A 24,678-nucleotide genomic window follows, 5' to 3' on the forward strand; every position below is an offset into this window, starting at 1 on the left:
GCCTGTGGCTAACAAAAGCTGTGTGTCTGTGTGTGCCATCTCCCTGGGGCAGGGCGGTTTCGGCCCATAGGGTGTTTAGGTACCACTCCACTGCGGGTGGACGGGGGAGTTTGCTCAGTTACAACAGTCGGGCAAGAGCTGCTTGCACCCCATCGTCAACTGTGTTTCTCAGCATGAGGAAAAGAGCTTTTTGCTGTACAGTCTTGGCTTGAAAAGGGCTCCTGTCGAGGAGTGAGAGGTGCGGGGATGGCTAGGGTTTGGGCATCACGCCAGGCTGATGGGGCTTTGTGTAGGGGTGGTTTAGGGCTCACAAAAGCAGCAAAACAGAGTGGGACTTGGCATTACAGCCTTTGTTTCTCCTCTGCTGGTGCTAGTTTGGGAGGCCTGAGCCTGCTTTCCATTCAGGCTTGGCCCAAATACAAGCACCTAAGCATTGCTGGGCCAGTACAGCCCTCTGCAGAACTGTGTTCAGATTTGCATGCTAATAAAGTATTGAAGGGAGAGAAAGAAAGAAGGTAAGACAACATACCAAAATGAAGTAAGAAGTAAAGTATTTGTAACTATTTCAATCTAGAGAAATGCTGACAAAGATGTTGGAGGATTAGACTTGCACAGAAACATTCAAGGAGTTAAGTGTATCTAACCTGGCTAAGCAATAACAGGGGACATGACAGACACAAGGATTTGAAGTGTCACAGGGGCAGAGGGACTATCAAAGGCAGTAGCAGTGCCACTTTTGTCTCACTTCCTGGACTGCTTCTGTGTCTTTGTTAAGATTTATGTTAACAGTTTAGTTAAGACACTGCTAAGATTTTGTTCCCATTGTAATTGGGACACTTCCCAGTCTGTTGTAGTTGTGGAGAGGGCTCACTTCATACTTAGTGCATTGTGTTCAGAAGGAAGTTATTTAAGATAGTTACAGTAGAAACAGATTAGCAGGCATGCTTGCCCTAGCAGCATTTTGACAACGTACTTTTCCTTCGAGAGATTGCAGCACCTTTCTGGAAGTGTATAGACAAGACTGTATTTCAAGAGAGGCATTAATCTTAAAAACATTTTTGCAGCGGTTAAACTCCAGAATAAATAATGTCAAGCATGTGTCATATGTTCTCCTCCACTGTACAGCCTAACCATTCCATCAGCTTTCTTTGCCTCCCCGCATCCCCCCTTGTCCCAACCCGGATAACATCGCCCTTGTCAGAGCTCAAGTTACACATTTCAGCGGAACTGGACAGTTTTTAGCCTTCAAAGTCACACTATTGTTTTGAAGTTCATGCTTAACAAATGGTCTCTCTTCTCCTTTAGTGTTTGTAGTGGACATCAGTAGAAATCAACAGGTATCCCTGTGGGGAGAACAACAGTCACTGAAGTGCTATGAATTACAAAGTGAAAGTGGTTCTTTGGTTGGTTTTGTTGTGGGCTTTTTTTTTTTTTTTTTTAATTTCAACTCAATCCTGGTGTTAAAGGTCAGAAAACCTACTGAAAACAGCTCAGCCTTGGAAGTAACAAGTTTTGTTAAACTCTGTCCTTTGAACTTTGCAAAAGAGTCCCATCTTTCCATGGGTGCTATCCCTTTGTACCATGCTAGCAACAGAAGGGACATCTAAAGATCATACAGCCTACACAGGAAAGTTCATCTGAGCCTTGAGGCAACTAGGCAATCATCACAAGGTGGGATTATTTTTTACCTAATTTGAGCCACCTAGGAATTAGCCATCTAACCTAAACTTGTCCTTAAAGTTTCCCCCATTGTCAGTGCATAGAGAGCAATGAACCTGCAGAGAGCAGCCCATCACAGTCTAATGTGGTTATCTATGAAAAGTGGGAAGAATTGTCTTTCTTCCTATTGACCATAGCCAACAGACTGGGACTGGAAGTGGAGACTAGAATTAGCTTTTCAATAGGAATCCCATTCACATTGATAGAGTGCAGCAATTCTCCTGTGCCCTCTCTCATTCCTAGTTGCTCATGAGGAGACTGATTAAAGTGAGGTGAGGAATGGGCCCCACAGAACCACTAATATCCTTCGCTCATAATTAGCCTACAAGGTTGTTGGCAACTAGTGCCACTGAAAGTAGTCTCCAAGCAATTATATTTTGTAGGGACTGAATAGCTGGCTGCTGCCAGGTATGTGGAATGCAAAGAAAGATTAAAAAACCCCTTTGTGTTTCTTTCCTGAGTTGTGCTTTGTGCTTAACCACAAACAAGGATTCGAGACTGTCTCTGCAAGAGCTGAAAATCACTGAGAAGTGGGTAAACAAGTGGAGAAATGTAAGTGGCTTACCCATTTTCTGGGAGTTCATTTGTCAGCAATGCCCTTGTACTGGTTGATTGCCTAGCAACATTCTGTATGTTCAAACTAAGGGCTAGAGAGTGTTGCGAGAGGCACAGAATACGGCGTGATTTGGAGAAGAATAACCAGAAGGCAAAGAATATTTTCTGAGAGCTCACTAACTACTACTGACCAATAGCCTCAGCCGTTATCACCAGTTATTAACAAAATGCAGTCATTCTAGGTACATAAAATTGAATTCACCTCCCTCTTATATTTCAACTATTCCTGTTAAATTCATCAGGACAGCATGGATAGTGATAACTAATTTAATTTGATTGGCCAAACTTGAATGAAATGTTAAAGGTAAACCTGTTTTCACACCCAATTGCAGCTGGAAAGGCTGAGCAAGCTGTGCATTTGATCACTCCATGGTTATGTATTTAATGCAGTTCTAGCTTTTCCTCTCAAAGAAAGATAAATTTGCTTCTAATAGAATTTTACCACTGTTACAGATCTCGTTTTAAACCCGTGGCTTTTTACTGCTTAACTAGCTCAAATCCAGCAAGTTTCTTGTACAGACAGAAGGTGAATAAATGCCTAGACAAAAAAAAAAAAATCCTTTTCATGAGAGTGTCAAAATCTCACCTGTACAATTGTAATGTGAGGTCTCGTCAAAGTAACATTGGCCAGATTGGGAAGAGGGAATCCTTTTGACAGTTTAGCTTAAAAAATAGACAAACACAATGATTTAGGTATGCATTGGAAAGATATAAATACCTGCCCTTCAACAACCCTGTTTGTCCAGAGATTTCTAGGTCATTTACAACAATTAACCTCTTAGTCTCACAAGCAGCCCTGGGAGGTAGACACGATGCTCATTTACCAATGGGAAAAAAGAATTACAGATGCTTTTCTCTTGGCAGAGTGTTGCAGCCAAACCAAGGCATTTCATGTTGATTTGTCCCTAGTGACCTGGGGGATTGTTAATACAGCTCTAGTGTCATTAGGACCTGTTCTCATTTGTCTCTATTAATTAAGGAAGGCAAAGTTCATCCCAGTACAGAGGGCTGGCACAAAGCTGTGTCTCCCTCCAGGGCCTTAAATAAGATTTATGAGAGGCAAAAGCCCTGTGCTGGTCTAATAAAGAGGAATACATTTCACACACTGTGGCCTCAGGCAGGTGTGCAGACTAGAGACATGCTTCTCACTGATGCATCAAGGCCACCTTGAGCGAGGCAAAGGCCAATGAATTACGAATTTCCAAGCCCTTTTTGCAGAACAGTGCCAGTGAGAGGGCATACTTACACCCCTACAAATCAATCTTCCCCTTCCACTGCTTACTGGCTGATGGTCATTTTCCACTCAAGTTAATGGGAACTGGAAACTTAAGCAGAAAGTCAGTAGAAGTTCCTAGAATCATCCACTCTGCTGGATGCTTTTAACTGATGCTTTGAAATAGAGCCTTACCATTAGCTGATGGAATGACTTCAGTCTGTAAAACGTAAGACAGGATGTTCTCCAGAAGCGAGATCTGCCACAGACAAGAAAACTGAGTTAGCCATCACTTCTTGATAGCGGTAGAACTGTCATGCCCTAATCCTGGATGGAGTTAGTAGGCTCACGTTTGACTTTTAGTTCTCATTTGGCCCAAAAGAGTCATAATCTAAAGTGACTGTTGGATCTTAAGTCTTTGGAATGATGCAAAGGAAGTGAGATGCAAAATGCAAATGGCTCTGGTCATGCTTGGACAACATTTTCATTTAAAGCAGTCTATTTCCTTTATTTGTGAGATAATTTATCACCAATAGCAAAGCAGGACCAGAACAGTTTTAATCCTTTCTCCTCAGCTACTCAGAACTTAGTGATTATACTCAGAATTACATGACTCTCTGAGGAGGCAGGGTGTTCCCATGCAAGGCTACAACTGCACTATTCCGGGCATCTGAGACCAGTATTTTGGCTCCCATTCCCTGCTGTAATTCCAAGCATCTGTGATGAGCACCACATGGAGTGCCTCTGCCTCAGTAGTGCATGTGATCACTTAGCACACCGCTCTGTCTGCTGCTACAGTTCAGATTACTACTGTGCGTTTCACTGTTATGGTTCGAGAGATCTCCCTGCTTACTGACGAAATATGATACACCAGTCAGGGAAACTACAGAATATCTCATCTTCAGAGCACTAACTTGCCCCAAAGAATATACTTTTAAGTCAACAGCAGAGAGGTGGCTGCCAGAAGATGGGAAAAGAGCTACCCAGGAATGAAGCCAAATGATTTAGAAATACAAATAAAATTTAGCTGCTTACTCTTTAGCCTTGATATCACTGATATTCCTGGTTTGCATTTCCTATGTGCTTAAACTATCCGCTTACCTCGAAAAAGCCAACATTGGAGTGGGCTAGCGAGAACTGGAGCCTGAGGGAAAGAAGCGAAACAAGATGAATCACTAGAAAGGATAAACACACGTTATTCTAGTCATGTGCAGTCACTGCTGTAGAGCTCCAGGCCTTAAGAAACATCTGTGAAGAGACTTTGGAAGCAATATATTTTACACAATGCATACTGCCTCATAGAGGAAGAGGTGGTTTTCTTAGGGCATTGCTAAGCATGCATGCAAAAGAATATGCTAGAAGGGCTGTAGCCAGCAATGTGAGTGCGCTTCTCCCTCTGTGCTCTTTTTGGAAATCCTACTGACAATTGATTTTACCAGGGCTAGCATCAAGGATTTGCAGGCTCTCAGATATTTTGCAAGGGTTTTGGTATATATCTACATAATGCTTTGATGTGAGCCTTACCGGGGTGGGAAGAGAAATTCTGTTCATCGTATGGTAATGCTGCTGATGGCTGTGTTGGTAATGTCTCTGTTTCCAAATTCAAATACTTATTCAGTACATATTCAAGTATCCAAACATGTGTTCAAAACATGATTTGTGAGTTTCCACAGAACCAGAGTCCCAGCTCTTAGCATGGTCTAGATTTTTCACTCTGAATGTTCCTGCAAAAAATGCTAACAGCACTATCCTCCTTAAATTCCTAAGATCTCTGTGCCCTGATGAACTCTGCATGTTCTTAACCCTCTGTCTTCCCAAGGGACTTTTGTGAAATCAAGGTCCCAATTCCCAGCTGTGAGGTCCTGGTATACAGAGCTTCTCTCTATAAAACGTGACATTTTAGATGTCTAAATGCCCAAGCCTCTGGTCTCCAGCTTTCTGACCCTTGGGAGTTGCAGTGTCTTAGCTGGAGAATCTTTGCTATAAGAATATCAGCGCAGGGGAACTGCGGGGTCCAGATCCTTTTCCACATCCTGGACTCCTCTGCACTTTCCTAGTGACACAGGTGGGCTAGAAAGCAGTTGCATCTTGCCAGCTGGAAAGGGATGAGGGAAGCTCTCAAATGATTTATGGTCATCACAACTGCCCTGCACACTTCATTGAGCTAGCCCAGAGGGGAGCGTAGATGTCAGGAACAGAAAAGTCCAATGAGACCACTGCCCTGCAGCAATCCACAGCTGGTGGGCAATCCCTCGGGGACTGTGGCAGTTGTCAGGAAGCTTCTCTGTGACTCCTCTAAACTAACTGTACAGGTACAGCCACATAAAGAATTAGAGAATCTAATGCAGATGAACTCACCAGGGAAACACATTCATTAAATTATGGTTATCTTATCATGTGTGCCTAAACTGCTAATGTTGGGATTGCTAACACTTCCAGATGGCTGGAAATCCTTTCCATCCCAGCTTGAATTACCTGTTCAAACATAGTGAGCCCATCAATTTCTGGTCAAATATATTCAGAGCAATGCTGGTGTTGGCTGCCTGCAGAAGAAAGAAGCCATGGGTTACCAGACACAAAAACCGAGGACCCTTGCTGTGAATTAGTCACAAATACAGAAATACCATCTTCCAGTTATGTATGGAAGCTGTTTCATGTAGATGCAACTTTCTCCCTAGCCCATGGTCCATGCAAGGCTGCACACAGTAAATGTCTGCTTATCTGAATGGCACCGACAAGAGCTGAAATGTGGGTAATGAGATTTGACTGAAAATGCCTTTGATTAGTGAAATGAACAAGTTGCCAAGAGGCATGACTCATGCCTGCAGAACTGTCATTCCAGAGAACAAAACTTTGGTTAATCAGAGTTGCTATATGTTTGGATTTTTGTCCATCTATAGGAAAATGTTCTTCACCATAGAAATACCCTATAGGTTAAGTGAGGCCACACAGGCACCACTTGTGACTAAGGGGCATTTGCATGTTTAAGGACTAGAAATCTGGCACTTTGTTTCTTGTACAGAGTTTTAACAGAAGGAAGGAACAAACATATTTAACCCTGAGTTAAATGTCACCTTTTTCACTGTACTTACTATGTTCATTGTGAACAACGACTGGGTGGCTGAGTCTGGCAGAACAGCAAACACCTCCATGGAGCCCCAAATCTCTACCGTGAAGGAATCCTGCTCTAAGCTGATGATAGGTATTTCAGTAGCTGTTAGCTTCAACATCACTGGGTAGGGTGTAACTGAATATTTCGCTACCTGTAAGGTTCCAAGACAAAAAAAAAAAAAGACAGAAAAAAGCTTTTCTTGGAGAACAGATGATAATACTGCATTTTCTCATTCTTGAAGCAATCATTTTGAAGTAGTTCCTTAAGATAAAGTTAAGGACAGCTGCTAACGTAAGAGTCTTTCAAGCAAGCAGAAAGTAGAAGTTTTCTGTGGTGATAAATTAAGAGTCTTGGCCACATCAGGAATGCAGTGGAAAGTTCCTTCCACTCTAGGAATATGATTTCTTCTGTATCACTTTGAGAGAAATTAAATACTTGTTTGTGAACATAAGAAAGGAATGGAACATGAATGTGACGTTTAAGTCACACAATAAAAGAGCTCATGAGTCATTCCCTTTGAGATTCACCCATTTCATGAGACAGGTTCCTGCTCTGGACTGTCCTCAGAGGAACCTTACTCTGTCCATTGCCTGGAGAGCAAGTAGGCTCACCAAGTTCTTTACTTAGAACAGAGGGGGTAGAATACTAGCATCAACGCTCATGGCATTTTACAGAGAAGACCATACGATGACTGCCCGTGGAGCATTCTTAGATTTCTGAGGGAGGAACTTAATATCAACCAGGAAGCAAACAAGGATGTGAAGTTCTTTGAACCATGAGTCTAATTTCATTCAACCTTGGCATTCATGGCCTAGGGTCTCTTACAGTCATTTTTGGTTTCTCCATCTGTCTGAGAAGGCTGGTGGAAGCCTTGCATGCTCATATTCTCTGTCCTGTTATATTCATCTCCTCCACCTAAAATAAATGGAAATCCTGTGCATCTGCCTTGTCTGTTCTACAGATGTAATGTTTCCTGCCCATCTGTTAGCTCGGTTTCCTGCACATGGCCACTACAGCCCCTTCCCAGGTCTTTACTGGATTCCTTTCTGCTAGTCAGTCACAGGCTAGCAGTGAAGCAAAGACAATTATGCAGATCTGGGCAGGAGAAAGGTGTTATTTCTGAGCTGAGGCCCTCTCAGAAGTCTCTCAAAGCAGGACTCATGACTGAAAGCTTTTTCCTGCCTAGAGCTGGTTTTAGGTGGGAACAGCTGTGGCTTGGGCACAGTGCCCAGAGTAAAGATTGATGTGCAAGGTTATGGGCCAAGTTTGGTAAGAGTGCAAGTCATTCAACTCATTGTGGGGTTGGGAGGTGACAAGTCCCATCTGCTCTGCTGTTATGAGGCATACATGGGCCCACTTCTCCAGTGCAAGAGCCCCGCTGGCTCTGCAAGCCTTTGGGATACACCGGCAGTGAGGTGTCTGACACCCACACTGGGTGGTTCCCTAAGAGTTTGTGGAAGTAATGATACTCACCTCAGGGATGATACTGCCAAATATCTCGGTGCTTATATTAAAATAGCTGCAAGTCTGGAGAAAAAAAAAAATTATAAGAAAACAAATGAGTTTACCAGATTTGACCTTTGTGGTCAGCTTTTCTCTAAATGCATTATTACTGTCATTTCAATGAATCTTTGATTTTGTACCTCTCAGAAATATTCTTAAGGGACTCATTATACTTAAAGCTGATTCCCAATAATATATGCCAAAATACTTCCTGGGAGAGCAAACGCTTAATATCATTATAGTTTGGGCTGCAATCTATAGGCTTTGGGACTTACTGAACCTCCTGGAGACAGGCTAGCCAAGTCTGCTAGCCTCCAAGCCACAGCTATTGTGCTTTGACATATGCTTTGCTTCCATGGCCCCTGTAGTACTTTCAGTCTGTAAGGACCCCTCAGAAAACAGCCACTGAGGCTGCTAAATTCCCCAGAGTAAATCCTCTGTCCATCTCAGAAAAGTCTATGCCTCAGGTCTACAGAACCCTTCTTTTTTGTAGTAAAACTGCCAGTATTTGGTACCTTGCTTAGTGGAACTAGGCACCCTGGCTATGGCCTGAGGCATCTGTATAGAGCATAATAAAAGAGCGTAACAGTACCCCAGTGTTTCTGATCTACTGTCTTAGGACTTCACAGGCCAATTAGCAGCTTTATACTACCACGTACTGACAACTGGCAGGCCAAAGCCCCATCTTGGCTGACCCGAGCCACTCTGACCCCATTCTTCTGCGTCCTACTCACCTCCTCTGCAATGGTGATGCTGAAGGCCCCTGCGGTGTAGTAAGCAAATGAGGAGGTCTGAAAGAAATACTCAGAGAAGGCAAGGTGGAGCATGGAGTCGCTTTGGTCTGGGATGGTGAAGGGAGCTGCCACATAGGGAGGGCCAGTGTAGTTTCCAGCTGGGTAGACTATCCCCTGAGAGGTATTGGCAGAGATAAAAAAAATCAGAGTGAAAATACACCTTTAAAGTGACTGCAGACAATTAATGCCACTTTCCTTTCCCTTGCTTAAGCTATTAATTTGGTGTATAAGTGGGTACATAGCCTTTGTAGTACATCCTGAAGCCTTGGTGCTTTCAAGCAGATGGTGAAGATGAATTCCAGAGATTTGACACTTTCACAGATGACACCTGAGATCTATATTTTGAGATGCTGATCAGCTACTGAAGACAGTCTACCACCTCAGAAAACAAAGCCTCTAAATTAAGGGTCTACACATCGCATGAAGAGCATGACTAAGGCTCCTCCTTATTGAAAAGCTTTACTTTCTCCTTTCCCCATCTGTAGAAATTTAAATCTGAGAACTGCCACCTAGAGCTATCCAATGGCCTCAGTTACAAGATGGATCTCTAAAACCAGAGGTCTTTCTAGGTCAGAATCAGCACCTTATTCTACCCAGAAGCAAGTTGGTAACTTGTGCAGACAAAAGAATGCCTATGAGAGAGAAAGGAGAGTTATGTCAGACAATCCTAAAAACACCTATGTTGTCTTTTGCACTACCCATGGTATGAGCCAAGGCTTGCAGATCTAATACTTCCAAACGCACCCCAGATGAAACAAAAAGAAAAAACTGATTTAAAGTGAGGAAGGCACTTGGAGATTAAGATTTTTTTATATCCCTTTTATTAGTTCCCCTTTTCTGTTTCATCTCAAATGTATTCTGTGTGTCTTTATTTTCTCAGCTCCTCCCCGTCTACATCTAAATTTTGTGTTGCCTTTTAAGGACTATCAAAACGCTTACAAAGTGCTGAGTTGCTTTGCCCATGACCTCACCGTTCAATCCTCACTTGCTGGATTTAACAGTCACTCGCTTTGTATTTTTCCCCCATGTTGCATCTTATGGGGGAGAGTAGCCTTGTAAACAGCCATGACAATTACCTCTCTAGTCTACCTCAAATCCCTGCTTAAAATCTAGTTGCTACAATACCCAGAAGAGCTTGACAGCAGCCGCAGTTCTGGTGTGCCGAGACCAGTGTCTACCATACCGACTGATGCTGGCTTATTGTTCCTTTGTGTTCCTGCCTCTCTTGTTTCCCGGTTGTCTCTTGTTTATACTTAATTTATAAGATTTTTGTGACAAGACTGTCTTTTTGTTCTCCCTTTGTAGAGCACCTAGTGCAAGGCATCTTAAAGTTAATTAAGGAACTTAGATACTATGATGATGATAACTACCCTCAACCAAATCACCTTACACAGAATGGCAATCAAGCCATTCTAGAATTAGGAACTAGTCTGATTTTAGTTTTAATACGTAAGGAGATTTTTTCCTTTATTTGAAAGAAACTTTGAAGCCTTTGAACTCAGCAGCACTCCTTGGGCTCCCATGCTTTTTCAAGGGTCTTCTGTCTTCCCATTCAAGATGCCAGAGGCTTAATTCTTGCTCCTATAGTCTTGCTCTTTCTTTTCCTCTCTCATCTGACAGCAGAGACATCTAGTTAGTGCAAGGTGTAGAGATCTTCCCCTGACTGACTGAACAAAGAAGTCCCAGATATTAATCAACAGTGAGAGAAGGATGAAATTGAATACCTTTTTTCTCTCCTTTCTCTTTTTCTTCTAACTTGCTTAGTCAACTTTTACTGCTCTCTATGTGCTATAACCAATCCAACAGCAATTAAAAAAAAGGATGTGGCTTTTAAATAATTAATTTTACAACAGGATTGTTAAAAATTATTACAATACCAAATGCAATAGTGCTTTGAAATGTCTGTCTTCTCAGATACTAAGTCTTAATGTTCAGAACAGCAATCATGTTCATCTTAGAAAGTGGATCATACAATAACAAAACCCATAGCAATCTTGGCAAATAGCACTACAGGCAATTACCTTTAAGTCCAGGTCAATGAATGGTTGGAATACTGCTGGCAAGCTATTTAAGGAGTAGTCTACTTCAGCCAAATCATCAATCGGCATTAGGACTGTAAGGGTGGTAGATAAGACAAAATACCCAATATTATAAAAAGCACAGATACAATTTTACAATTGTAAAGTATACAATTTTATTTATACTTAAAACTAAGCCAGTTCCTGAAGGAGAATGACACAAGTTCTTCCAAAGAGTAGGGAGAAACACAACCAGGGACCTCCTAACATGCATTCTGACCTAAGGCTTGATGTTTCTAGTGGCACCTTCTTTGAAGCACCTTCTTTAGTTTGTCTAATGTTTTCTCATTGTGGAAAAGTAAATTTGGTCTAACCAAAAAAAGGAAATGGCCATACCAGTGCTTCAGGGCATAATGTGGTGTTGGGATTTCTTGTCAAGCAGTTCTGAGAGTATCCAGAGTGCATCTAACTTGCAAGTACTTTCCCAGAAAGGTGAGTGCCTGATCTGCTTAGGTACTTGTGTTTTGTACATGGTATCTTCCCAACACTTTGGGGGTCTTAAACGCCTGCAAATCTAACCCAAAATGGTTAAAGCGAGAAGCTTTTTTACAAAGGAGCTTTTTCATTTTGCTTTTGGCAAATCTGATAAATAGGCAAGTAAAACTTAAAGTTCCAGGCAGGCTAGGAGAGCAGGCTTCAGCTTGTGAATTGCTACGCGTGCAGGAGGACTCAGAGCATGGGAGGGAAGGGAAAACTGCCTTAGCATCAGTGCTGTGTGGCCTTTAAGTGGCATTTCTGACAACAGAAGTGCACACTGCCACATTTGCAAGTTGAGAATCACTCCCAAGTCCTTGGCTTCTCAGAAATATCCTTTTCTTGTCCAAGTACCACTCCCTTTATTTAACTGTGGTCCTGTAAGCAAGGGAGCAGACAGATCGGAGGGTCTGATACCACTGAACTGGAGAGAGAAAGCAGAAGGAAAAGATGTCACTAGTGACTCACCATTCAGTGATCGGAGGTCTTCATCTATCAACTGGATCCCAGATCTGATGTTGGGACATGACTGTATAAAATCATACTCAAGTTATGGCCGGATTAGCATGGACCTGTAAGCGCCTCTTACCTGTGTGCCAGCAAATCTTTCTGCTTATGTGACACACACTGCAGCATTTGTTTGTCAAAACGCCTAAACTAGCTTTTCTGCAGCTAACTGGGTCCCCAAGGTTTCTACCTGATGCAATGTAAACACATCCTATGTCAGAGCTGCCTTTAGGCAGCAAAGTGAAGAGTTGTCAAAGGCAGCCTGATGGGGGTGACAAAACCACAGCCTTAATAGCACAAGGAGGAGACAGAGATCTCACATTGGTCTCACAGGAGAAAAGATCCCTGTCCTGGGGCAGAATCACAGCCATCTCAAGCTCTGGTTCCTCTCAGAGGCCCTGGGCAGGTTGTCATCAGAACTATGCACCTCTTTGATATGATGAAGTTTAAATATGTCGTACTATCAGGTCAGGTACTACAACATCTCTATGCATCATCCAATGCATGTTTTGTCTGCTGAGTATAAAAATTACCCCAAACCCAGGATACCTGTAGGTACACGGGCAGAGACTTATTCTGTACTGGCTTTTCCAGCCCTCCTGTTGCCTTGGTTGAACCTAGCTGTGGACTAGTCAATATTTTGGCCATGAACTGGGCACTTTATCTGGAAGCATTTCTGGTTGGTAAAATGGTGACTCTGCTGATCAGACCAGAATAGAACTATATTATTTTTCTAGTTTGTCCTTTGCCAAGTTCACAGCACTGACTTGTGAAAGTCATACTCCTTAAACCCCTCCCCTACACAATTTGAAAGGCTTACATTAGTGACCAGGCTCCTGTGAATAGGTTTCTTCAGATACTTGATAAAGAAGTTACGCAGGAAGCTAGAGGAGAGGAAGAAAGCAATTCATGGGTCAAGTATGACAGCCATTAACAGGAAATCTGGTATCTCTTCAGAACATGAATTTAATGGCCTCTGAGTGTGATATTCTAGAACACAAAGGAGCTTTCTGAAATGTAACAACTATCAGAGAGCCACCCTCTCAAAGGAGATAATTTCACCAGTAGGCATCTCAGCAATTAGCCTGGGTAGATTCATTTTTATGAATAAGGAATTCTTCATATTACCACCATCATGTATGTACAAACAGAAAAAATAAGTAGCCTCTGCACTAGCAACTTCCAATACAAGTAAAAATAAACAAACAAACAAACAAAAAACCCCAAACCAGGTGACAAGAGTTGTATTCAGACAGTGAGAGAAGTACAAGAAAACAATGAAATAATGTTACACAGGGTTGTAAACAGAGGCCCAACAGAGAGCAGTCTGGTTCTGTTCAGTTTTTATAGAACTGTGACTAAGAGCATTTAAAACATAGTACAAGCCTGTAACTTCTACCTAGTGTTGAAGATTAGAGCAGTAATTGGAAAGAACTGAGTGCTCAAGAAGTACAAGGGATTGTTTGATGCTGTCTTTATCCTCTACTCAAGCTACAGTGTGCACAAATACAAGGACAAAGGTCAAATTTGGCCATTTGAACACTGGATTAGGGCCCTGATTCTCATCTGTGGTGCACATAGACTCCTAAAAGCAATTCTGGGTGCCCTATTTTGTGAAGTTATCTTTGTGCCATTCATTGACAGTTATTTTCTCCCACAGCATATACAGATCTCTTCCACTTACCCACTCTTTCCACTCAGCTTGATGTCTATATCACCAGAAGTTGTCCGGCAGCTGGTAAGTGCTATTGATGTATGACCTGTATTATCCAGGGGTGTTGAAAAGATTGCAGTAACAAACACCTTTGAAATGTAGACTGTGCTTCTTCCACTGTCTTTGCTGCATAAAGTAAAAATATATAAACAACCTATTTTTAATGAATGTTCAAGAGTAACTCTCAAACAGACTCTTTTCTGTTCACTGAAGATGAAGTTACCTGAATACTTTTTATTGCATTGTTTATAATGAAAATGGATTTTAATAGGATCTGCAAAGAATCAAGTATTCTACACAGATTTCCAGCTAGAAGTTTTGGAAAATGGTGGATTTGGGAAAGTAAATAATTCACTTTTTTTAAAGTATTTTGTACGATTTACAAGACCTGTGCCCACAGCAGAGGGAACTGGGATAAGCCTGATATAAGATAGGGCAAGAGAGCTGTACTGGGATCTAATCTATTGGTGTTTGAAGAGGGTCCATACAAACCCAATTCAGAGCCTGGAGTGCCCCAATGGGCTCTGTGCCCCCTTCCCCACCCCTCCCAAGGGTTTGGCAGCCCATGCTCAAGACCAGCTCCAGTACAGCGAAGCTGTGTTATTTTGGATCAAGTTGTTCATAACTTGGTTGTGAGAAACAGCTGTGAAAAGCCTCATTGGGGGTCTCTACCCTTGGTTTGTGAGCTGCATTGGAGCTCAGGTCTTTGCTCAAGCTATGTCGTAGGTACACCTATGTGTGACCATGTACTTAGTCAATTTTGACAGTGCTTTGCTGGCTTGACTTCCTGGCTTTGCCTCATTCTGCCCCTTCATTATTGACTTGCCCAGCAATCTGGACTGGTGGCAGTTCCTAGTCACTGCCACTAACCTGCTCTGCTTGCCAGTCTTGGGTACTTGCCTCCTGCCATGCCATCACCCTCAGCTCCAGGGTTCCCTCCCCTTGCAAGCAGCCAGTCCTCGCTGTCCCTGACAGCAGAAGCCCAGAAGTGCAGATCAGAGACTGCTGTAATTCAGTCAGTTTAGCAAATAGGTAATGGGAGTCAGGGGAAGAGGAAGAGGGGTTTATTTCCTCTGAAACAGCCTGGGACTAGGAAGGTGTGGAGCCTGCTCTAAGGATATTGCCACTTGGTTGTCCATTTTCCATCAGCTTTTGAACTGTATCTCTTGGAGGCATAGCACAGGGTTTCTAACAGTGTAGCTGCACTGGGAGGGTTTATTATACCAGACCGTGATCCACCATACTACAATTTTTCTAAATGTGTCATTAGCTGGCAGGCTGGACAACAACAGCATTCAGCTAGAGCATCAATCCTTTACTATTCACAGAGGGGCTTCTCAGCCATGGGTTTTTATCAGCGCTCATGGCTGAGGGGGCGGGGGCTGTCTCCCACCAGCAGACCTGTAGAGAAAGACCAGTCTGTACTCCTGGGTTACTGATACTAGCTGTTAAAGAGCACCTTTCCCATGAAGAGGTCACAAGAAAAACTAAACTTTGCATTTTTATCTTTGTATTCTCCATCAAGAAAAATCCCAGCACACATGAAGCTGTACGTACAACATCCAGGTCCTTATGTTCCAGTTCATATCGATGGTTAGAGAAGCATTTCCAATCACCAGTTTTATCCCAGTCCCAGGTATGAGGGAGATGGAAGCACTGGGGAATTCAACAGCAGTGATGTGTATTCTAGAGAATGAAGGAGATAAGGGGGAGAAAAGAAAAGGAAAAGTTTATATTTCACAAGTCAGGGTGAACGCAAAACAAGATTCAAATTTCAGTTAAACACAAATTGCCCCCGGAGAGAATACTTACCGTGAGATGTTGTATTTGACATTACCAAGCCCAAATTTCTCATAGCCACTCAAATCGGGGAAATGGTCCTTCTCCATATTCTGCTTCAGGATTTCCAGCCCAACCTCCTTGGCTACAGGAAAACAGCAATCAGTTCAGTTGCCTTTGTTACTGCCTGGGAGTTTATAGTTTTTATGCTTCTGGCTTAGATGGGATAGACACAGAGTCAGAAAGAAGAGGGTATCTCATTTGAGACCCAGCAGTGGTATTTCAGATCTCACTTCTAGTCATGGCAAGAGTTGGACTTACTGATTCATTATCTGAGATCAAATGAACCTCAATATGATGTACAATGCTGTCAGGCAGCTTACTGTATCTGCTATATTGTGCTTTTAAACTTTCCTTTTCTTTATAGCCTGTGATCAGGTCATTTCTTTCCGCTGCCATTGCTTCCCAAGATGTCTGTCATACCAGGATTCAATGCAATACCACCACCAGGTCGTGAAAACATCACACATACCATATTCCAACCCCTTCTGGGTGATCCTCACTTTGAGTCCGGGGTTGGCGTTGAGTTGCCCACTGAGCAAACTTAAGAGGAGGAGAGAACAGCAAATCTTCACCATCTTCCTTGGTTTTTACAGGACCTGTTAATAAATACTTATAATGATAGCAGAAGTTGTTCATGCTGTCACATGGCGGCTGTACTCCATTTTCCCTCCCTGGAGTGAGCTGTTCGGACACCAGCTTTCCCTCCAGAATGGATAAAGTGGAAAGCCCAGCAACAGTGGAAGAGAGGACCTGTTCTGCACAGACTGTTAGCAAAATGGAACTCCTTGGGGTAGAGGAGAAAAGTCAGCCTATTCACTGTCATAGGGAGTGGAGAAAGCACTTGGGATACATCCTCCTGGACAAACCCTGTTGAAAGGGAAGTGGCACTGAATTTTTAAGCTGTAATTTTTTCTCCTTCTAGTTAGTGAAATAAGTAGCTTATTTTTCCCCAAATGTCTGGAGCTCTCAGTGACTCCTGGTGATTCAACTGTTACTGGGACTTTGCACTTTGGAAAACCTGATCAGGTCATTTACTTATAAACATAGATAAGCACACCTTAGGAACCACATATTAAGATCTTAGCCACAACTTTGAGAAGCCCTTTATGTTCCCTCCCAACAGTCAACAAAAGAAAATAATTTTGTGCCAGCAGACAATGTTTTCATATCCCCTAGTCTGCATTTTAATAAATATATTAAGTTTTATCCAAAACCTCTCCTTGCAAACTTCATGGTCAAATGGACATTTATTTTTGCTTTTTTCATTCCCATTAAACCACTTTTTTGCCCATGGAGAACCACAGCCTTGTTGTCCATTCACAGATAGGGACTTCTTATAAAATATTTTGAACACTGAACAAATTAATAAAGGCAACATAAGTGCCTTTACTAATAATTTATGTATTATTACTCGTCTCTTGTTTCCCTTAACTTGTTTGTGCCCATCAGCAACAGACTCTGCTCTTTTATAATTTCCTTTCAAAAGTTTTAAGGCGATACTCATAGCCTGGGACAGTGACTTAATGTCCAGGACAAAAAAAAAAAAAAAATCATTTATTATTCAGAGAAGCTTGCCCTTCCCCAATATACTTGTGTGGGACTGTTTTTATTTAATTAGAGCCATTCAAAAGTTAGGTCTCTCATCTAAGACAGTCATCATTACAGTGGGGAGGGATACATCCCACCTACCTTAAAACAAATTGCCCTATGGGGAGTGCTGCTTATCTTCCTCCTGTAACTACAGGATTCAATGTCTACCTCTGAGATGGGTCAAGGTAGGTAAGCTGAACCTATACCAGATATATATATATAAAATCTATACTATATATATATATATATATAATGCTACCTATACTATTATATATATATAATGTGCTAGTGGTGACCAATCACTGTATGGTTGTGGGGTGATCCTTCAATTAATGGGGAGCCCCCACACCACCTGGTCATTCTTCACTAGAGAACATGCTCCCAAAGACACAGATACCTTCTGAAAGACACCCATCTTCTGGACAATGCCAACAAGTAACTTGTCAATAACTAGAGACAATTTACTTTCTGACAGTAAGTTCTGCTAATGGCAGCTTTTCTATAATACCGTGAGCGAGACCTGTCACTCCCTTTGATGGCATGAAAAAAAACCCAACAGCACGCACACCCCCTACCTCCCCCCCAAAACCCCAACCCCCCAAAAACCAAGCAGAAACCCACAATAAAGAAAAGGTAGGGGTGGCACCACTGACCGGCTATGCAGTGGATGGTCACTTGGCTCTCCCTACCTTCTCATGCATGTCACACTGCAGTCCTCGGTGGCTCTACAGGATTTACCATACGGGTAGTGAATAAGTGAAGCAAATTCCCATCCCAGGGACTTCTGTGACTGGATTTAAATCGAGATGGAGCTATGCTGAACCACAGGCTGCATGTAGTGTGAAAGTCAGAAGCTGTTGCTGCCAGCAAGGTCTCCCGGGGAGAGCGGGAGAAGCCAGCTTGATGGAGAAGTTTAAAACCAAACTGGACAAAATCAGAGAACAGTTTTGAGGGATTTTTTTCCCCCAGAGCTGGGAGCAGTTCTCTGTGGAGTTATCTGTCATCTGAGGTTGATGATAGTGTGAATAGCAAACAGGTCACATTATTACGGTTCTCCTTATTCCCAGCTACTACACTGCATTATGGACAGCTGAAAATACATGACAGTGTCTTTTCTAGCATTACATTTATGTAAAAAATTTCTTTAGTTACCACAGGGCTGTTGGACAGCTGGGATGAAACCATCTAGAAACACACAATTGCCTCTCTCCTAATACCTGAAAAATTGTTTTGATGTTGCTGCATCTTTCGCTAGCTGTTTCATTATCAGAGGTAATAACATACCTCGAACCTCTAAAATATTTTCAGTCACGATCACAACTTAAGCAAACTGTAAAATTATGAGATAACATTGACTTCATTTTTGTGTAACAGTTCCAAGTAAGCCCACAGAACACCTTTGCCTTTTAGTAAGACTAATTTCTTTTTAATTTTAACTGACAGAAACTGAGACGTGAAAGAAACACACTTCACGTGTAGAACAAAAACAAAGTACTGGAAGGAAATGCATCTTTGGCATAGGCATAGTTCTCATAACTTAAAATCTCAAAATTTAGCCAGATTTAGCTACATCTATCTCTTCCCAACAAAGCCACTCCACAACAAAGAGTAATCACAATGTATTTGTTACCATACCGCTCCTCCGAAGGCCGAAGAGAAGACCCTTGCTGTGCCAGACCACGGGGCTGAGGATTCTGCAGGAAAAACCCTCTGTAGCCACGACCCCATCTCTTAAAGGAAAGAGCTGTGAGCTTGAAGAGAGCCAATTACTGCCATCTTCAGCAGTATCACACAGGGAGTGGCCTCTCCAGTCAAGTCCCAAACTATTTTGGGTGTTCCAGGTTAAATCTATCACTCTAATTTCATTTAGGGACTAAGCAGAGGGCAGTGTAAACTGTTGGGTGGGGGTGCTCAGGCGCTGGGATGCTGAGCTCAGGGTGACATGCTGCCTTTGTGGCATACCGTTTCGGCACTGACTTTTCAGATGGACCTGAGAGGAAACCCCAGTGGAGGGCCTCTTCCAGTAGTTCCACAGGACTGATACTCATAGCCAGGTCTATATTGTGAAAGAAATAAATGAATTTGCCATTGCTAGGAAGAACAGATGGAAAACAACTGTCTAGGCCCATCTGTTCCGAAATTGCTCAGGATACAGAAAACCATAAAACATACAGTATCTGTATTCTAGCATATATATATTATAGTGTATATATGTGGTGCAAATATATAGTATCAAGTCCTTGCAGTCAATATTTTCTATTTCTTCTGCTTGCTTATGCAGTTAACTTTAGCTAACCAGTACTACTTGGCTTGTCAAAAAGGTGATTTAATCAATTAGCTTGCATGTAAACCAAGGAAATTCCCTCAGGCATGGAGCACTTTGCTGGACAATCTGAGTCACTTCATTGTGCAATCCATGAATAGAAAAGGGTAGAGTCATTTGTCAGTCAGTCAACAAATACTCATACTTTACACAGATTTAACGTTCACCACAGGGAGTCACATGCATAATAATTTCATTATTTATATCTCTGGCAACTGAGGATGAATAAAAATCACACCCTCAGTTACATAAACCTCTCCTTTAAATTTTTTGCGCAAGTTCTGCAGTTCCTTCACAGCAAGGGAAAAGCACCACTGTTTCCATCCATATAGATCTCCAAGATTTACAAACAACTGAATTGTCTGAAAACTATCTCAGCTTATCCTCATCATATCCTTTTAACATTTTATGGTTTTTCTAATGGAGTACCACCCAGCTTAGATAAAACTTTCAGCAAAAGTTAACAAAGACGGACTAAGGCTTTCAGAACAGTTTCATCATTTCTTTCCACAAATACAGCAGTAAAAGCGAAATATCTGCTTGCAGACACATTCAGATAACACATTCAAATATGCTATAAATAGTTTCTACACCCAAACTTTTCACCTTTCAAGGTGTTACAAAGAACCTCTAAAAGGAATTATTTTTTTCATTTTCTCTGTTGAGCCACCAAGAATTTGCTTCAATTTATATGCTGAAGGGGATATAGATTGCAATCCTTTTTACCCAATATACAAGAAACCAAATGAGCTTATCAGTATGGCAATCAATGGAGACTTGGTACTGCATCTCTGCAGATCATTTTGGCTTTGCATGAGTCCAGTTGTTGCCTCTGGCTCAGTGCTCCAGCGGTCCCCTTTCTGCACATCCCCAATTCTCTGCCTCCCCAATTGTCCCCTTTCTCCATGCGCTCTAGTCTGCGGCACACTGAGGGACATGCATTGCTTCCATGGTTCTGTCAATCAGGAAACAATACCAGATCCAAAATGGTATACTGACCAGTAGGTAAGTATAGGATGATACAGGGGAACTGTTGGCGTATACAGCATCCTCTTTAGTCCTAGGAGAAACAATTTCTTTGTTTGTGAACAACAGCCAGAGGACTAGAGCTTAAGGGGCAGTGTTGTGCTAAGCCACGGCTCTGGTTTGAAAAGGTCCACCTGGCCATGACACTCGTCCGTCGGTCCTGAAGCACCATTGGAAGAGAGATGGGCACCAGGGCTTTAGTTCTCTTTTTCCCCATCTCATGAATTCTTCCCCAAATAGGCAGAAGAAAGTGCCTGAAGTGTTACCAATGAGGGACACCAAACTATTTAAAAATCTCCATTTCTTTTGAGTTCTTCTTTTTCTGTTCTTTTTCTAGTCACTCTTCACCTACCACAGAACACAATGAACTGGAAGCCCTGTTGTGATTTACTGCTGTTGGGTTTCAGGATGCTTTTTTTAGTAAAAAACTGTAGCAGCCAGCTAGATAAATAAACTGATTCAGCTAAAAATCAAATGCAAGCCACATTTCTGTCCCACGTTGGAACTGAACTTTCTGTAGCGTGACATTTGTAGACTAGTTTTCCTTTCCATACACTTTTACTATCTCCTGGTTGAATGTCTCTGGTGACACTGACATAAGACAAAAGAAATCTTCCAGCTCCATTTTACAAATGCAAGCGGTACAGAATTACTTGGAGATTGATACCCTCGAAGAGCTGCAGCTACTCGCAAACAAGGAAGAACTGCTGGATGATGTAAAGGCCAAGGGCAGCCTTGGCTGCAGTGAGCGTGAGACTGTGGAGTTTCAGATCCTGGGAGGAGCGAGCGAGACAAAGAACAGAATTACAACCACAGACTTGAGATGAGCAGATTTCAGGGACCTGCTTGGCAGGATCTGTGGGAAATTGCCCTGGAGAGCAGAGGCCCAGAAAAGCTGGCTAATCTTCAAGGGCAGCCGCCTCAGAGCATAAGAACGGTCCATTACAATGTTCAGACAGTTGAGCAACTGTGGCAGAAGGCCAGCATGGATGAACATGGAGCTCCTGAGTGAACTCAAACACAAAAAGGAAGCATACAGAAGATGGAAACTGAGACCAGCTACTTGGAAGGAACACAAAGATATTGCTTGCACATGTAGGAATGAAGTCAGAAAAGCCAAAGTTCAGTTGGAGCTGAAATTAGTTTGGGAGGTGAAGGGCAACAGGAAAGGTTTCTGTAAGTACATCGATAGTAGAAGGAAGGCTAAGGAGAATGTGGGCTTATTGCTCAGTGGGCCGGGACACTAGTGACAAGAGACACAGAAAAGGCCGTTTTCACTAGCAAGACTTGTTCTCTGGCCTCCCAGGTCGCTGAGCTCCTAGCAGAGTCTGTGGGCAGCACCCACAGTGGAGGAAGACAGACTTCACGCTCACTTAACCCAGCTGGACATACACAAATCCATGGGACCAAGCAGGATGCATCTGGAGGTGCTGAAGGTTCTGCCCGGCTGATCTCATTGTGAAGCTGCTGTCTATCTATCACCTTCAAAAAGTTGTGGCACTTGAGAGGGGTTCCTCATGACTGGAAGAAGGCAGATGTCACACCTGTCTTCAAGAAGGTCAAGGAGGATGATCCAGAGAAGTCAGTCTCACCTCAGTCCCTGGGAAGGTTATAGAGCAAAATGTCTTAGAAGCCATTTCTGAAGCACATGAAGAATAAGAAGGTGACTGGGAGCAGCCAGCATGGGTTTTCCAAGGGCAGACCATTCCGGACCAACCTCATTGCTTTCAGTGATGAGCTGACTGGGACTGTGGACAAGTGGAGGGCAGTGGATGTTCTATACCTTGATTTTCGCAAGGCCTTTGACAGTCTCCCTTAGTCTCATCACCAAGTTGGTGACATATGGGCTGGAGAAGGTAGGTGGAAAATTGGCTGGACTGCCAGAATCAAAGAGCTTTGACCAGCAAAATCCAGCTGTTGACCAGTAACTAGGTGAGGTCCCACAGGAAACAGTACTGTGACCAATACTGTTTAATGTCAGCTGGATGATGGGACAGGGTCCACTCTCGGCAAGTTTGTGAATGACACCAAATTGGGGAGAGCAGTCAACATGCTGGAGGGCAGGGCTTCTATTCAGAGAAACCTGGACAAACTGGAGAAGTGAGCTGACAGGAACCACATAAAGTTAACAAAAGCAAGTGTGAAGTCTTGCATCTGGGAAGAAATAACTCCCTGCAGCAGTACAAGCTGGTGGCTGTTTAGAAAGCAGCTCTGCAGAAAAGGATCTGGGAGTCCTGGTGGACAACAAGTCGAACATAAGTCTGCAGGTCCAGGTAAGTGATCCTTCCCCTCTGTTTGACACTTGCATTTGGAGTACTGTGTCCAGTTTGGGCTCCCCAGTACAAGAAGGATGTCAACATCCTGGATCAAGTCCAGCAGGTGCCACCAAGGGGGCTGGAGAACATGACCTACAAGGAGAGTCTGAGAGATCAGGCCTGTTCAGCCTGGAGAAGAGAGGGCTTGAAAGAGCTTTTTGGTGTCTACAACTTTTTGATCAGAGAATACAGAGAAAATGGAGCCAGACTCTTCTTGGAAGTGTGCGGTAATAGGACAAAAGGCAACAGAACAGGTTGGAACATAGAAAATACTGATTAGATATTAGGAAAAAAAATTTTATTCTGAAGGTAGTTAAATAGTGGAACAGGTTGCCCAGAGAGGTTGGTGGAATGTCCATCCTTGGAGGGGTTCAAGACTCAACTGGACACAGCCCTCAGCGACCTGATCTAATTAGTCCTGTTTTGAGCCAGTGTCTGGACTAGATGATATGTTTCTATAATTCTATGGTAATTCACTGGATTTTATAAACCTGTTCCCACTCTTGGTATCCAGTTACAAAGGGACAAATAGCGAAATTCTTGCGAAGAATAAGGTCTCACTGCATACACAAAGTTTTGCTAACACTAATGGAGATAAATTGAATAATGCAAGAACTGGTTCCTAAAATTAATGAAATGTGGTGTCTATAAGTAGTGAAAAGAACCAGTCACCCCTTCTCATCAGGCTGCAACAAGTTTTCTACAGCATCAGTAACACTCAGCTACGCTCACTGTACTAAAAACCAACAGATTTAGTTTGTGAAAAGTGATTAAGAAGTTTTACTAGAACATTAAAAATAGTGACAAAAAGCCATGCTTCTAGTGTTATAGCATCTACTCCCTACAAGCCAGCAGAAGGGAGACTACATTTTTCTCTTGTTGTTTAAAAGTAAAGGGACATTAGGAGTGACTGTGAAGGTCCTCATCTCCCCCTTCCTCACGTTTGTAGTGAACATCAGTGGAAATCACCAGATGACCCTGAGGAAAGAAGAACATGCAAAATTACCTTAAATTTCAGTCGGACATATTCAGGATCAGTATTCTGGGACAAGATCCCATGGTAAGCCCCTCAGCAGGGCAGGAGACAAGAGTGGCTTTATGCCTCCTGAACTTTTGTTAGCTTTAGGGTAGGAATGGGCTCTGATGTAAGTTAATAAAACCCTCCAGAAGGCTGAGTAACACCACTGAGACACTCAGGTTGCCTATGAGCCTTAGTAGAGAACGGTCAGAGTAGTGAGGACTCATGCACTCAATGCTCCTAAGCCCTGCCGGCATACCCCATGCTGGCATATCCCAAAGGGCTGGTGGACCCTTTATAACCTACAACTGCTGGGGTAGAGGGCTCATTTTTGATCCAGAGTTTGGATTTTGTATCTAGTGTACAGTTAAAGCTTTACTATTAGCAACATTTAGATCTACCCAACACAGGAACACACACAAATGTGTCAGGCCTGAAAAAGAAGCAATATTCTTTAACAAGAAATTGGGCTTCTCACCTGATTCATTCTTATTACAGGTCTAGTCAGGGTAGTGTGGGCCAAGTTAAGAAGAGGAAATCCTTTTCCTAGTTTATCTTTGGAAAGGACAAATATAAATACATTTGAATGTAATAATAAAATGCACTTCAGAAGTATCTTTCTCAAGGAACTTGATTTGTTTTGCCATTTCCCTTTAATCAGCTGTCCTTGTGCCTCTCAAGGGAGCTATGACTCATATGTGCTAAAAAGCAAAAAATCCTGTGAAAAAGTTGCATACAAACCTCTTAACAGTCTCTCAGCTCTCTGACACTGGGATTTGACTGCCTTTGCTCCTCTCCAGATATCTGCCCCACAAGATCTGAGTTCTGCTGTTTC

General features: G+C 42.6%; 2 protein-coding genes across 2 annotated transcripts in view; both read right to left on the bottom strand.

Annotated features, from left to right (window-relative positions):
* Window positions 1-530: 530 nt before the first annotated feature.
* Window positions 531-16,850, bottom strand: BPIFC (BPI fold containing family C). The gene is made up of 15 exons (XM_052789866.1): window positions 16,041-16,850; window positions 15,542-15,653; window positions 15,287-15,415; window positions 13,700-13,855; window positions 12,836-12,899; window positions 11,977-12,037; window positions 10,978-11,069; window positions 8,897-9,070; window positions 8,133-8,186; window positions 6,640-6,810; window positions 6,023-6,090; window positions 4,649-4,691; window positions 3,743-3,806; window positions 2,921-2,997; window positions 531-1,343 (listed from the first exon to the last, which is right to left on the bottom strand). The coding sequence occupies exons 1-15, from the start codon at window positions 16,144-16,146 to the stop codon at window positions 1,302-1,304; spliced, it is 1,413 nt and encodes a 470-aa protein (XP_052645826.1). The 5' UTR covers window positions 16,147-16,850; the 3' UTR covers window positions 531-1,301.
* A 1,709-nt stretch (window positions 16,851-18,559) lies between these two features.
* LOC128142990 (BPI fold-containing family C protein-like) overlaps window positions 18,560-24,678 on the bottom strand; it is a 32,708-nt gene continuing 26,589 nt past the window's right edge. Inside the window, 2 exon segments of the mRNA XM_052789789.1 lie at window positions 18,560-23,803; window positions 24,322-24,398. Coding sequence (XP_052645749.1) covers window positions 23,726-23,803; window positions 24,322-24,398 — 155 coding nt within the window. The 3' untranslated portion in view covers window positions 18,560-23,725.

The sequence above is a fragment of the Harpia harpyja genome, chromosome 6 (genome assembly GCF_026419915.1).
Source record: "Harpia harpyja isolate bHarHar1 chromosome 6, bHarHar1 primary haplotype, whole genome shotgun sequence".
Classification (NCBI taxonomy): domain Eukaryota; kingdom Metazoa; phylum Chordata; class Aves; order Accipitriformes; family Accipitridae; genus Harpia; species Harpia harpyja.

What these genes read in the sequence shown, in the direction of transcription:
- BPIFC (XM_052789866.1), bottom strand. Translation starts at nt 16,146, where the DNA reads ATGGTGAAGATTTGCTGTTCTCTCCTCCTCTTAAGTTTGCTCAGTGGG. An exon ending in CCAGAAGGGGTTGGAATATG is followed by an intron (nt 15,654 to 16,040) that starts GTATGTGTGATG and finishes GTTTTCCTGTAG; the next exon opens with CCAAGGAGGTTGGGCTGGAA. An exon ending in AGACCTCCGATCACTGAATG is followed by an intron (nt 11,070 to 11,976) that starts GTGAGTCACTAG and finishes CCACCCTTACAG; the next exon opens with TCCTAATGCCGATTGATGAT.